Source organism: Emys orbicularis, chromosome 1 (genome assembly GCF_028017835.1).
Source record: "Emys orbicularis isolate rEmyOrb1 chromosome 1, rEmyOrb1.hap1, whole genome shotgun sequence".
In the NCBI taxonomy this organism is placed as follows: Eukaryota; Metazoa; Chordata; order Testudines; family Emydidae; genus Emys; species Emys orbicularis.
The window spans coordinates 369548774-369561038 of record NC_088683.1 but is presented as its reverse complement, the minus strand read 5'-3'; the positions used below and the strand labels follow the sequence as shown (position 1 = coordinate 369561038).

Sequence of the window (12265 nt, the reverse complement as noted above, 5' to 3'; positions counted from 1 at the left end):
CCAGACTTTTCTTTATGTTTGCATATGGCAGCCTCCCCCATTCTCAGAGCCTGTCTTGGAAATCCCTTTTATATGTGCTATATCCTTAATCGATACTCGGTGACCAAAACTGAACACATATCCTGAATATGTTATTCTCCATCCCATATCTTAGTGATCTGAACATTGCTTTTGTTTTGTCCACTGCTGCGAATGAGCAGGTGTTTCTCTTCAGCTGCTATCAATGGCGCACAGGTCTTTTCCCTGAGGTATGTTCTAGTTGGGATGTTTCTCCCAGCACATGTTTTTTTTTCCACTCTCAGATTTCAGGTAACTGGATCAATGGGAAACTCCCTACTGAATTGACTCCCTATCCTGATTCCCATTGCATTAAGGAATAATGATTGATAACCAGTATCCACACATGTGTCTCCTGCTGGGGCCTCTTAAGGTTCCCCCACCACAATATGTAGGAATTATTAACACAGGGAGCACCACAAAATATGGAATTGGATTTAGTAGGGTCCTTGTTCATAGTTATTGTCTCTGATTTATGAAAATGTAATTTTTCAGTGTGTGAAGAGTGATCAGACTCCTTCTCCCATGAGAACAGTCTCCACTAATGCATGTAGTGTCTCATATTAACATTGTCTTTCCATTCAGGCATTTCAACTGCGACCATCACCAGAGATCCTGGGAACACACAGAAAGTCAGGGGAACGTACGGTACATGCAGGAGACACCCTTATGCCTCAGAGTTGGACACCTTCTCCCCTACTCCATGTCAGATTCCAACACAACTGACTTCAGCAACCCCTCCACCTTCATCCTACTTGGTATTCCTGGCCTAGAGGCAGCCCATATCTGGATCTCCATTCCCTTCTGTGCTATGTACGCCATAGCCGTGTTGGGGAACTTCACCATCCTGTTCCTTGTGAAGACGGAGCCGAGCCTCCAGGAGGCCATGTTCTATTTCCTCTGTATGCTGGCCGTCACTGACCTGGTCGTGTCCACATCCACCCTACCAAAACTGCTGAGCATCTTCTGGTTCAATTCCAGGGAGATCAGTTTCAGTGCTTGCCTCACACAGATGTACTTTGTTTCTTCCTTCTCAACGATGGAGTCTGGAATCCTCGTGGCCATGGCTTTTGATCGCTACGTAGCCATCTGCAATCCTCTGAGATATTCCACGACCTTGACAAACTCTGTTGTGGCCAAGATAGGCCTGGCCGTGGTGCTGCGCAGTGGCATATTCACATTACCCTATCCCTTCCTGGCGAGGCAGTGGCCGTATTGTAGAACCAACATCATCCCCTACTCCTATTGTGGGCATATAGCTGTGGTGAACCTGGCCTGCGCTGACATCCGCATCAGTAGTTACTATGGCCTGTTTAATCTTTTCTCTCTGATTGGAATGGATGTGTTTTTTATTGCCGTGTCCTATACTCTGATCCTCAGGGCCATCTTCCGCCTCCCCACAAAGGATGCCCGGCTGAAAACTTTTGGGACCTGCATCTCTCATCTTTCTGCCATCTTAGTTTTGTACATCCCAGATTTTTTCTCGTCTCTCACGCAGCGATTTGGCCAGAATGTGCCACTGCATTTGCGCGTTCTCATTGCCACTATGTACCTGCTGATGCCCCCCATGCTACACCCCATCATTTACGGGGTGAGGACCAAACAGATCTGGGGAAGGGTGCTCCAGCTCTTTACTCATAAAGAGAACTAATTTTTTTCTCCTTGTGCTCTGGCTCTCAGATTGAGCTCTGTGCAGAGCTGGCTGGTGCATGGTGCTGGGGCCTCTTCCCTAAATCACTTACTGGACCGTCACAGTAAGATTAAACCCTTTCCTGTCCTTACTGTGCTGTGTCAATGCGATGAACTGGGGAATCAGTCTATGTACACTAGACTGGGTTGCCACCTTTCTAATTGCTGGTTGCTGGATCCCTGAAATTACAATCTTGCCCCATCTCTTCTGTTAAGCCTCAATCCTGCTGTGTGTCTTCTCCTCAATGCCCTGCCCCTGCCACTTGCTCCTGTCTTCCCCTCCCCTTGTCAGCTGCAACCCAGTCATCTGTGAAACCAATATGTTCTCACATCTTATGGCAAGTCACTTAAGGGGCACTGGTTTGTGTTAACATTTTAATGTTTATTCTCAACTATTTACTAGCTCTGTGGAGATAGAGACCCCGTCAGGCCTCTTGTGATCTATCTCAGCTCTGGGAGGGGAGGCAGATACATCTGGGGTCTAAATAAGAAAATCAGAATGGCCGTACTGGGTAAAACCAATGGTCCATGTAGCCCAGTAGCCTGTCTTCTGACAGTGCCCAGTGCCAGGTGCTTCAGAGGGGATGAACAGAACATGGCAATCCTCATCTGATTCATGTGGAGCAGCTTGGCAGAAGGGAGCAGAAGCCATGAGCCCAGGCTGCCTCCACTTCAGCTTGCAGGAGTTCATTCCTCCAGCCCCAGAAAGCGTCGCTGGTGGAGGGGAAGAGCCCAGATCACTCCGTATGGAGCAGAAGAAGAATCCCTCAGCTCAGGCTGCCCTGAGCCTTAGCCACAGTCACAGAGCAGAGGCAGGATCTGGGGAGGGAGGGGGAGTGAAGCCCTACGCATTTTTGTCCTCTCCATATTCTATACCCCTGCCGCCCAGGGGCTGTCTCATTTCCCCCGTCCTTGGGCGAACCTCAGGGGCTTTTTTTTGTCTCCCCTTCCTCATGCTTTTGGGGCTGCTCTCTTCCCTACAACTCCCTTACCCTTTCTGGAGGTAGAGATGGGTTGCGCAGCACCATCGGTACAGTCGCAGCACCGGTGGTCGTCTCCCTCTTTGCTCATATCTGTGGGCCACAGGGTCCTAACAGGGGCCGAGCCAGAGGATCATCATGGATCCACTGCCCCATCCCCCACTATGCTGCGGGATGAGCTTCACCATTTTCTGGTGGACACCTGTGGTTTCAAGGGTAAGGTGAAGCTCCCTCTCCAGCTTTGGGGAGACTTCCATCTTGTCCAATTAGCCACAAGGGATGTTTTGGAGGAGTGGAGGGTAACCGGGAGGTAGAACATCCTGATCTACCTGTGGGCCTGCAACTTCTGTCACAATCCTTTCAGGTTGCTCAGCGATTGTTGCAAGGCCGGTTGGGGATCCTTCTGCCTGTGAGGATCTTCCTCAGCCCTCAGAATGAAGCCAACCACCTTTTCAACATGAACACCAGAGGCTCTAGGGTGGGTCTCCACAGTTGCCAGGTGCTCTCCTTCCTTTGTGACCTAGTTTAATTTGTGGTTTGCCTGCAGGAAACCCACATGGATCCAGCCGCTGAGACTAGTTTGAGGCTGGAGTTGGGGGGTCGGGTATATTATAGACACCTCAGCGCTCATTCGGCTGGGGAGGCCACCCTGTTCTCCCCTGACCTAGAGCCTGAGATGCTGGGAGTTGAAGAGGTCATACCACGTCGCCTGCTGCACCTACAGGCCTGTGTGGAGGGGCTGACATTGAAGCTGTTCAATGTCTACCCACCGAATGCAGGCTCGGAGCGGGTTTGTTTCTATCAACAGGCATCTGCCGTCCTCGGCACCTTGGATCCTCACTAGTGTCTGGTCCTGGGTGTGGATTTTAATATCATCTTTGAGGATCAGAATTGCTCAGGGATCAAGAGCAGCCAGACTGCAGGCATCCTCAGAGAGCTCATCAATCATCACTCCTTGGTGGATGTCTGGCGCAACCAACACCCGGATGACAATTCCTCCTTTACCTATATCCAGCTGGAGGTCGATCGGTTGCACCACTCCTGGTTGGACGGCATGTATGTATTTTGTTTCCATCTTGCCTCGGCCCACTCCTCCAGCATTCGGCCGGCCCAGTTCTCAGCCCATCATTTAGTGGCCATGATGGCCCATTTCATCTTGGAGCTCACCTGGGGCTCTTCACACTTCAGATCCCCCTACGCATAATCCAGCAGGTGTGGCCACCTTATTCTCTGCTGCTCGGGTTTTCCTTGAACATGTCCTACAAGAGGGTGCTCCCCATCAACACCTCACCCCAGGGCCTCTGGAATTCTTGATTGGGCTCCTGTCCCATGAGTCCCCCCGATCCCCTCCCTTTCATGACCTGAGCGGGCTGCACACCCTTCAGCCGGTTCATTTCTGAATTCCTCAAAGGGAACAACTTTACATGCTTATGCTCCACATGCCTCACTTCCTCAGATGCCCTGATACCAAGTGGGGGGATATGCTACCAGCTTTGGAGGGTGAGGAACCCTGGTGGGCCAGAAAGTACTCCACTCTGGCCCCATTGCCCACCAGGGCTATCGGTTGGTGGCTCCTTCATGGACTATGAGCATGGGCATGTACATGGCCCAGTTCACTCCCATTCCAGATGCCTGCCCATTTTGCAGCATGAGGCAGACCCTGGCACATGCCTATCTACAATGCACAAGGTTGCAGGCCCTTTTCCTACTCCTCCACAACTTCAACAGGAGGTTCTGGCTTCACTTTTTCCACACCTTTTCATATATGCTACCTGCTTTAGCTCAACATACAGGATGTGGCCTGCAAGTCCCTTGTGTTACAGGTGAAACATACTCTAAAATAAATATTTATACTTATTAATAAAAGAAATAATCAAACCCATAAGAAAATAAGAAACTTATAAGAAAAGATATATAGACAAGCAAGTAAACTAGACTATAGGCTGCCACAGCTGCAGGCTGCTACTTGGTAATGGCCAGGGACTTAGAAGTGACAGGAAGAGGGAGGCACGTATGTGTGTGGGTGAGTTACAAAGGAAAGATAGAGCTGGATGCACCAGGAGAGAGAGAGAGAGAGAGAGAGAGAGAGAGAGAGAGAGAGATGGGATGAAACCTACTAGAACAGGGACTCCCTGTCTCTGCCGTTCTGGGGAGCACTTTCCGAGGGAGACACAAACTCTCTCCCTGACCCCAAACAGGCACTGTGTGTTCCACAAACATTTCCCTCAGGGAAGCCCGGATGGATCAGTTCTGGAACAAGAACACTTGGGGATACACAGATGGCAGAGGAGCCACATTTGGACGAAGAAAATATCTTGTGGCGCCTCCCTGGCCAGGCCCACTCCCCTTCCACATCTTTGTAGCAGCTCCAAGTTTGCTGTCACAGACCCGCTCAAGCTCATACAGCTGGACACTCACCAGCCAACCGTGTTTGCGTCCCACAAACAAGACCCATGTGCTTTTGAATCACAGCACTGTTTAGGCCCTTCCTCTGGCTCTGGGTTTCCAGGCCCCCTCTCACAATGCAGCTTCCATTCTAGTGCCTCCCTCTGGGAGCAGAAACCAAGCACCAAGGCCCTGAGGCTAGCCTTGGCTCGGCTCCCCCAGACACTCCAATTGCTTCATCATACTATTGCCAAAGCTCCCCCTTGGGCACACTCTGTTTCCAGTTTCTCCTTTTCAGGTCACATGATCACTAAACCAAACAGCCCCAGGCCTTGCAAAAGGGGTTGTGTGACACAGGAAAGAGTTAAGCAACTTGCAGGCTATTGACCCAGATTCACCTTTTAGAGACAGGTTAGAAAAATATGTAAATGGTAATTAGGACCATTCCATCTTAGATAGGCTACAGCTTTGAAATGTAGACTTGTATTATTAAAGAACTGATAGAAGTCAGTGACTTTAGTAGTCTATGTTTACCGACATCTTGTTAGAGGTTAACAGTGTAACCAAATGATTCCTGTCTAGAGCTGTTTTCAATTAATTCATAGGTGAAAAGGAAATATTATTAGAAGGAACTTGGGTTCAATAATATCATTTTCTGTACATCTCTTTAAAGTTTCTGGTGAACTCTCTATAAACTGCTTAATAGATAACCTTATGTTAATCCAAATCTGAAGCCTGCCATCTCTACTATGAAACTGACTTAAAAACTCTAATCATGTGTCTGTGTATAATTATCTTTTAACCAATACGCTCTCTTTTCAAATAAATCTTATTTTAGTTAATAAGAATTGGCTCTAAGTGAGTATTTGGGTAATATCTGAAATATTCATTCACCTGGGAGGTGATGTGTAGAATCCTTTGGTATTGGTAGAACTTTATTATATGATGAACAAGATTTTCAATAATCATCATCATACTTGACTTGGCTGTATGGGTGGAAGCCCAAGCCTATTTTGCTTTAAGGTAGGGGTCTCAAACACGCAGCCCACGGGCCACATGCAACCCAAAGAGTTATTTCCTGCAGCCCACCATAGGTGCCGACTCCACTGGCAGCCAAGCTCCCCTCCCCCTGCTCCACTGCCCGCCCGCCGAGCGTGCCACTTCCCCACTCCTCCACCTACCTGCCACACTTCCCGCTGCCAAACAGATTTCCGGCGGCGCTTAGGATTTCCCAAGAAGGAGTGGGAAGGAGTGGGGATGCGACATGCTCAGGGAAGAAGGCGGAGAAGAGGCGGGGATGGGGCGGGGATTTGGGGAAAGGATTGGAATAGGGGCACCCAGGGGTCAGAGTTGGGGTGAGGACTTTGTGGAAAGGGTGGGAATGGGGGTGGGGATCTGTGGAAAGGGTTGGAATGGGGGCGGGGAAGGCATGGGAAGAGGTGGGGCAGAGGCAGGGCCTCATGGAAGGGGTGGTGTGGGGGCTAGGCCAGGGGCAGAGCGGGGGGCTTTTGTATCTTTGTATGAAAAGGTATCAGTGATGCGGCCCTTAGGCCAATGTACTAGTCCTCATGTGGCCCTCGTGGTGATTTGAGTTTGAGATCCCTGCTTTAAGGGAACTGTGTAAAGCATTATGAAAGCTGTTTTGTTGCTGCCTTGGTAAATCCAAGTATTAGAATAATCACCCGTTTTGGGGATTGTAAGCCCCTTTCTTTGCAGTTTGGAAAATTGAGCAATCTCAGAGTGGGCCCCCCTAGAACACCATTCACAGGTTTCTAAAACAATTCCTCTACTTTAGACAGCAGAAGAGATACCCAGATCCAGGTAAACACAACACAACACAACTTCTGCACACCTTTTCCTTCCTCAGTGAACTTAAGAATGGCCATGTTGGGTTAGACCAAAGGTCCATCTAGCCCAGTATCCTGTCTACCGACAGTGGCCAATGTCAATGCTTCAGAGGGAATGAACAGAACAGATAAATATCAAGTGATCCATTCTCCATCACCCTTTCCAAGCTTCCAGCAAACAGAAGCTAGGGACATCATCCCTGCCCATCCTGGCTAATAGTCATTGATGGACCTATTCTCCATGAATTCATCTAGTTCTTTTTGAAAGCTGTAATAGTCTTGGCCTTCACAACATCCTCTGGCAAAGAGTTACACAGGTTGACTGTGTGTTGTGTGAAGAAATACTTCCTTTCGTTTGTTTAAACCACTGCCAATTAATTTCATTGGGTGACCCCTATTTTTTGTGGTATGAGAAGAAGTAAATAACACTTCCTTACTTATGTTCTCCACACCATTCATGATTTTATAGACCTCTCTCATACCCCCCCCTTAGTCACCTCTTTCCCAAGTTGAAATGAACCATTCTTATTAATCTCTGTTCATGTGGAAGCTGTTCCATACCCGTAATCATTCTTGTTGCCCTTTTTCATAACTTTTTTTCAATTCCAACATATCTTTTTGAGATGGGACGACCAGATCTGCAGGCAGCAGTTTAGGTGTGGGCATACCATGGATTTATATAGAGGCAATATGATATTTTCAGTCTTATTATCTTTCCCTTTCTAACTGATTCCCTGCTGCACATTGAATGGATGTTTTCGGAGAACTATCCATAATGACACCCAGCTCTCTTTCTTGAGTGGCAACAGCTAATTTAGACCCAATCATTTTATACGTACAGTTGGGATTATGTTTTCCAATAACCATTACTTTGTCCACATGTCTCTGGAGCATACTTTGTCCCTCCTGCAACTCATGGCTTCTCCTGCATCTGGAATCTGTCTTTCTGCTGCAGCCATAACCCTGCAACTCAAGAGTCCCCTTTGCCACCCTTGTGCCTCTCTCCTGCCCCATCTTCTCCTGACTCATCCAGTCTCTCTGGTTCTGAAGGGCTGAACAACACTTCCTCTCTTTGATCCCTCTTCTGGGGAACTTCCATTACTTCCACGTCCAACCCTCAACAGAGAAGCTGGAAGAAACTGGTTTCATTTAGAATGCAGTTACTCCTTCTTCTGTCCAGCTGAGAACTTGTTAGGGCTGATAGTCTTGTTAGGACAGGGATGGTGTTCCTAGCATTTGTTTGCCAGAATCTGGGTGTGGGTGACATGAATCACTTGATGCTTTCTATGATCTGTTCATTCCCTCTGAGGCACATGGTATTGGCCATTCTCGGCAAACAGGATACTGGGCTAGATGGATCATTGGTCTTACCCAATACGGGCATTCCGATGTTCTTATGTAGTCCCAAGATGTATCTGCCCCCCATTGGAACCCACTCCCCTTCCAGAGCTCACATAGAACCCAGGAGTCCTGACAGGGTCCCTCTCTCCATGGAGTTAGTAACAAAGTAAGAATATACATTAAAATTTTATACCTAACCAGTGTCTTTTAAGTGATTTGCCACAGGATTTCAGGACATCTTAGTATTAGAGCTGAGGGGGTCCCATCTTTAATTAATTTTCTTTCTTTTCTGTAGGATTTAGATAGAGTGCTTCTGCCAAAACACTAGCGTTTTTAATAATCTAAGTAGCCCCTTGTCTCACGGTTAAAGTTGCCACCCCTATCAAAAACTGGGGGCTATCCAGTTTATTGTGCTGAGTGCAGAAAATATGATTACCTTCCCTGCCCTGTGGGCAGGTGGCGTATGTGTGCATTCAGGGCAAGGAGCTCCTGGCCCTCAGAGACCGTGTACGGGCTTTGGAGGCAAGGGTGGCAGAACTGGAGGAGCTAAGGGAGCTAGAGAGGTATGTTGATGAGGCTTTCCGGGCCACTGAAGAATTGTCCTACCTCTAGTCAGACAGCCCCTGTGCTGTTGAGCAGGATTAAAGGTCCAGGGAAGTAGAGCAGTCAATGGGAGCAGAGGGAAACCTTCCCATAGTTGGGACCCTCGTGTTGGGCTATCCTCTCGCACTGAGGTTACCTCTCTGGGGGAGGGAACTCCAGTTACTAGGAAAAGGCAGGTGTTAGTAATGAGAGATTTGATCATTAGAAACATTGACAGCTGGGTTTGTGATGACCGGGAGAACTGTATGGTGACTTGCCTGCCTGGTGAGAAGGTTGCGGATCTCTCAAGGCATGTAGATAGACATATGTGTAGTGCTGGGGAGGAGCCGGTGGTCATGGTACATGTAGGTACCAGTGACATAGGGAAGGGTAGGAGAGACGTCCTGCTAGGGAAGAGACTGAAATCCAGGACCTCTATGGTGGCATTCTCAGAAATGCTCCCAGTTCCACGCACAGGGACAGGTAGGCAGGCAGAGCTTCAGAGTCTCAATGTGTGGATGAGACAATGGTGTAGAGAGGAGGGGTTTAGATTCATTAGGAACTGGGGAAACTTTTGGGATAGGGGGAGCCTATACAGGAGAGATGGGCTCCACCTAAACCAAAGTGGAACCAGACTGCTGGCACTAAACATTAAAAAGGTTGCAGAGCAGTTTTTAAACTAAGAGATGGGGGAAAGCTGATTGCTGCAGAGGATCACATGGATAGAGGAGAGTCTATTGATAGAGATTCTCTAGATTTTAGTCAGGAGGAGAGGCTGGAAGAGGATAAAGGTTGGGCCAGATCAGATGAGAAACATTCACATAAAAAAGAATCGGATACATCAGAAAAGAGCAGACAAATAAACAGTGACAAGTTTTTAAAGTGCTTAAACACAAATGCTAGAAGGGTGGTTGGATTCCCATAGCTGAATTCTCTGCCTGCTCATCGGGTTCATCATGGTTATTTCTCTGGTGCCTTGTCCACCTTTATTCAAGTTACTAACACTCTGTAGCAGGCTGGTTTAACCTTCATCTGAAGCTAAAGGGAAAGGGGTGGGGGCAGGCCCTGATTTGAATGGATTATTGTGTTTATTATTTATGATCATCATTTGTATTGTGGCCCTGCTCCAGAGGCCCTGCTCCAGTTCGGGGCCCCTTGTGCTGGGCTTTTTGCAAATGCAGAAGGAGAAACAACCCCTTCCCCAAGGAGCCTATCAATCAAATTAAGGCAAGGTACAGCTACTGTGTGCAACAAACCAGAAAGGGGGCAGATGGGGAGTTGAGGGAGTAACAGCTCTAGGAATGGGTGGTTACATATACTGCTGTTTGGGTATGAAATGTAGAACCCTACCATGGCTGTTAGAAGTATGTCCTGGGCCTTTAAGAGCAGAGCGCATATTCAGGGGAACTAAATTGGGGCTAAAGAGAATATGTCACTGAGTGATGGCTGAACCAGACACACAGCTGGTATCACGTGGGTCTCCATTAGTATTCGTAACTCTGCTTTAGTTCTAATCTTGCCTCCCTAATTAGAGTGGAGACTGTGCCTCCTTCTTATGAATTCCCAACCCATGGTACCAGAGGGGAGACCAGAGGAGAGGGCAGAGATAACGGGTGTGGTGAAGGAACAAAGGAGCCATCAGAGAGATGGAACAACTGGAAACCCCCAAGGAGTTGAAACTCTCGGGTAGTGCACTGGAGTCCGGGAAGGGATTCAGACAGAGTTTTCAGACACATCTATTCAATCAGCTGGGCGTGGTGAGAAAGAAGACTAGCAGAAATTGAAGTTTTCTTAAACACTGCAGGAGTTGAGGCAGTGGGCGCCTTTACTGGCATGCAACTCAGGCTATGTGAGTGGGAAATACTCGTTGGGGGTGGGTGTGTATTGTCAGTAGGAGAGCTCTCTCCCATAGGCATAGAGCAGCCATGCGAGAGACCTTACAGTGGTGCATCATGAGCAGAAGAGCTGTGCCATTGTAAGGTCTATGCTGTAGACAGAGCCTCAGTCAGAAAGAGGGAGCAGATTTTTACACTCTTTGGCAGAAATTTGAAGAGCCTTGCGCACTACAAAAGAGCAAAACATTCAAAGGGTAAAAGTTTCACCTTAGAAGAGAAAAGTAAGGTGAGTCCTTTCAAGAAGGTGTAAGCAGGTCAGTGGTCCCACTGTCACAACCCAATGGCCCACTCCCTCAGGGGGTCCCCTGGGGAGGAAGATCAGTGTTGGATGTTGCTAACACTGGTGCAGGCATTGCAAATCATTGCAGGAAGGGTCAGAGTTGTGAGTGTTGAGTGAAAGGTTCCTTTGCATGTTGCAAGAGGCCAAAGAGGGAGGGAGGGAGAAGAGAGCTGGTTAACTCAACGCTCCAGCTAGGTCCGAAGATAAGACGCTGACTCCAGCCCAAGGCCACGGCACACAACCGACTCTCGACTGCATGCCAAGAAAGATGGGGGCCTGGATTCAAACCCCAACCAGCCATGAAAACAGAGCAGTAAACTGAACAAAACTGCAGGGGATTGCAAAAACTAGTGAGACAGTGAAGGCCAGCGAGGGGGAAAACAAGTTTCGCACCCCTAAAGCTGATGTGTTTTGGGGAAAGCTGAGGAGGCCACAGAAAGCTCTTTTGGACTGGTACAAAAAGCGTGGGGGACAGAGGTCCCTGAACGAAACACCCACAAAAGACCCCAGGACATAAAACCCTCTTGAGAGCTGAAGCAAATCGGAGATCAACAACGGACCATGGATGGCCTGTGCACAGGACAGAACTCTCATCCACCCTTCCCCCTCTTCTTCTTACGTTATACCGGGCTTGGCCAGCCCTGGGTTGTGCGTGTGTGAGTATGAAAGTGGGTTAGGGCATGGGTACTAATGCTTATTTCCTTCCTTTGAGTGATGTGGGGAGCACCCTGCACTCACTGCTCTTATTTGATTTGATTTGATTAATAAAGGTTTAAAATTTAGTCACTTGGTGTGCTCCTTCATCTCCTCCCCTTAGATCCTGTGGCCTCAGCCTGATCACCTGATGCCCCAGGCAGATTGGTAACAGAAATCTGTGACACCGCTCTTGTGTGGAACTTTCCTGACTTATGCACCACCATGGTGGAATCGGCTAGCAAAAGGATCGGAGTCCTCGCTCCCACTCCCTTTACACAGAGGCCTGCCTCACCACGAGAAATCTAATTCTTTTTTGAACCCTCTTATAGTCTTGGACTTTAAAACATCCTCTGGCAAGGAGTACCACAGGTTGACTGTGTGTTGTGTGAAGAAATACTTTCTTTTATTTATTTTAAGCCTGCTGATAACAAGAAAAAAGATCAGAACATGCAAAGCACCTTATTTGTGTTTCTATTCTCTTTAGGTTCAGTAAATAAAAGAGACAACTGTGCA

The 12265-nt window shown here is 48.1% G+C and overlaps 1 protein-coding gene across 1 annotated transcript; it reads left to right on the top strand.

Annotated features, from left to right (window-relative positions):
• Positions 1–760: 760 nt before the first annotated feature.
• Positions 761–1708, top strand: LOC135873825 (olfactory receptor 52E2-like). The gene has a single exon (XM_065398441.1). The coding sequence runs from the start codon at positions 761–763 to the stop codon at positions 1706–1708; it is 948 nt and encodes a 315-aa protein (XP_065254513.1).
• The last annotated feature ends 10557 nt before the right edge of the window (positions 1709–12265 follow it).

Coding starts and splice junctions, on each gene's coding strand:
- LOC135873825 (XM_065398441.1), top strand. CDS start 761: ATGTCAGATTCCAACACAACTGACTTCAGCAACCCCTCCACCTTCATC.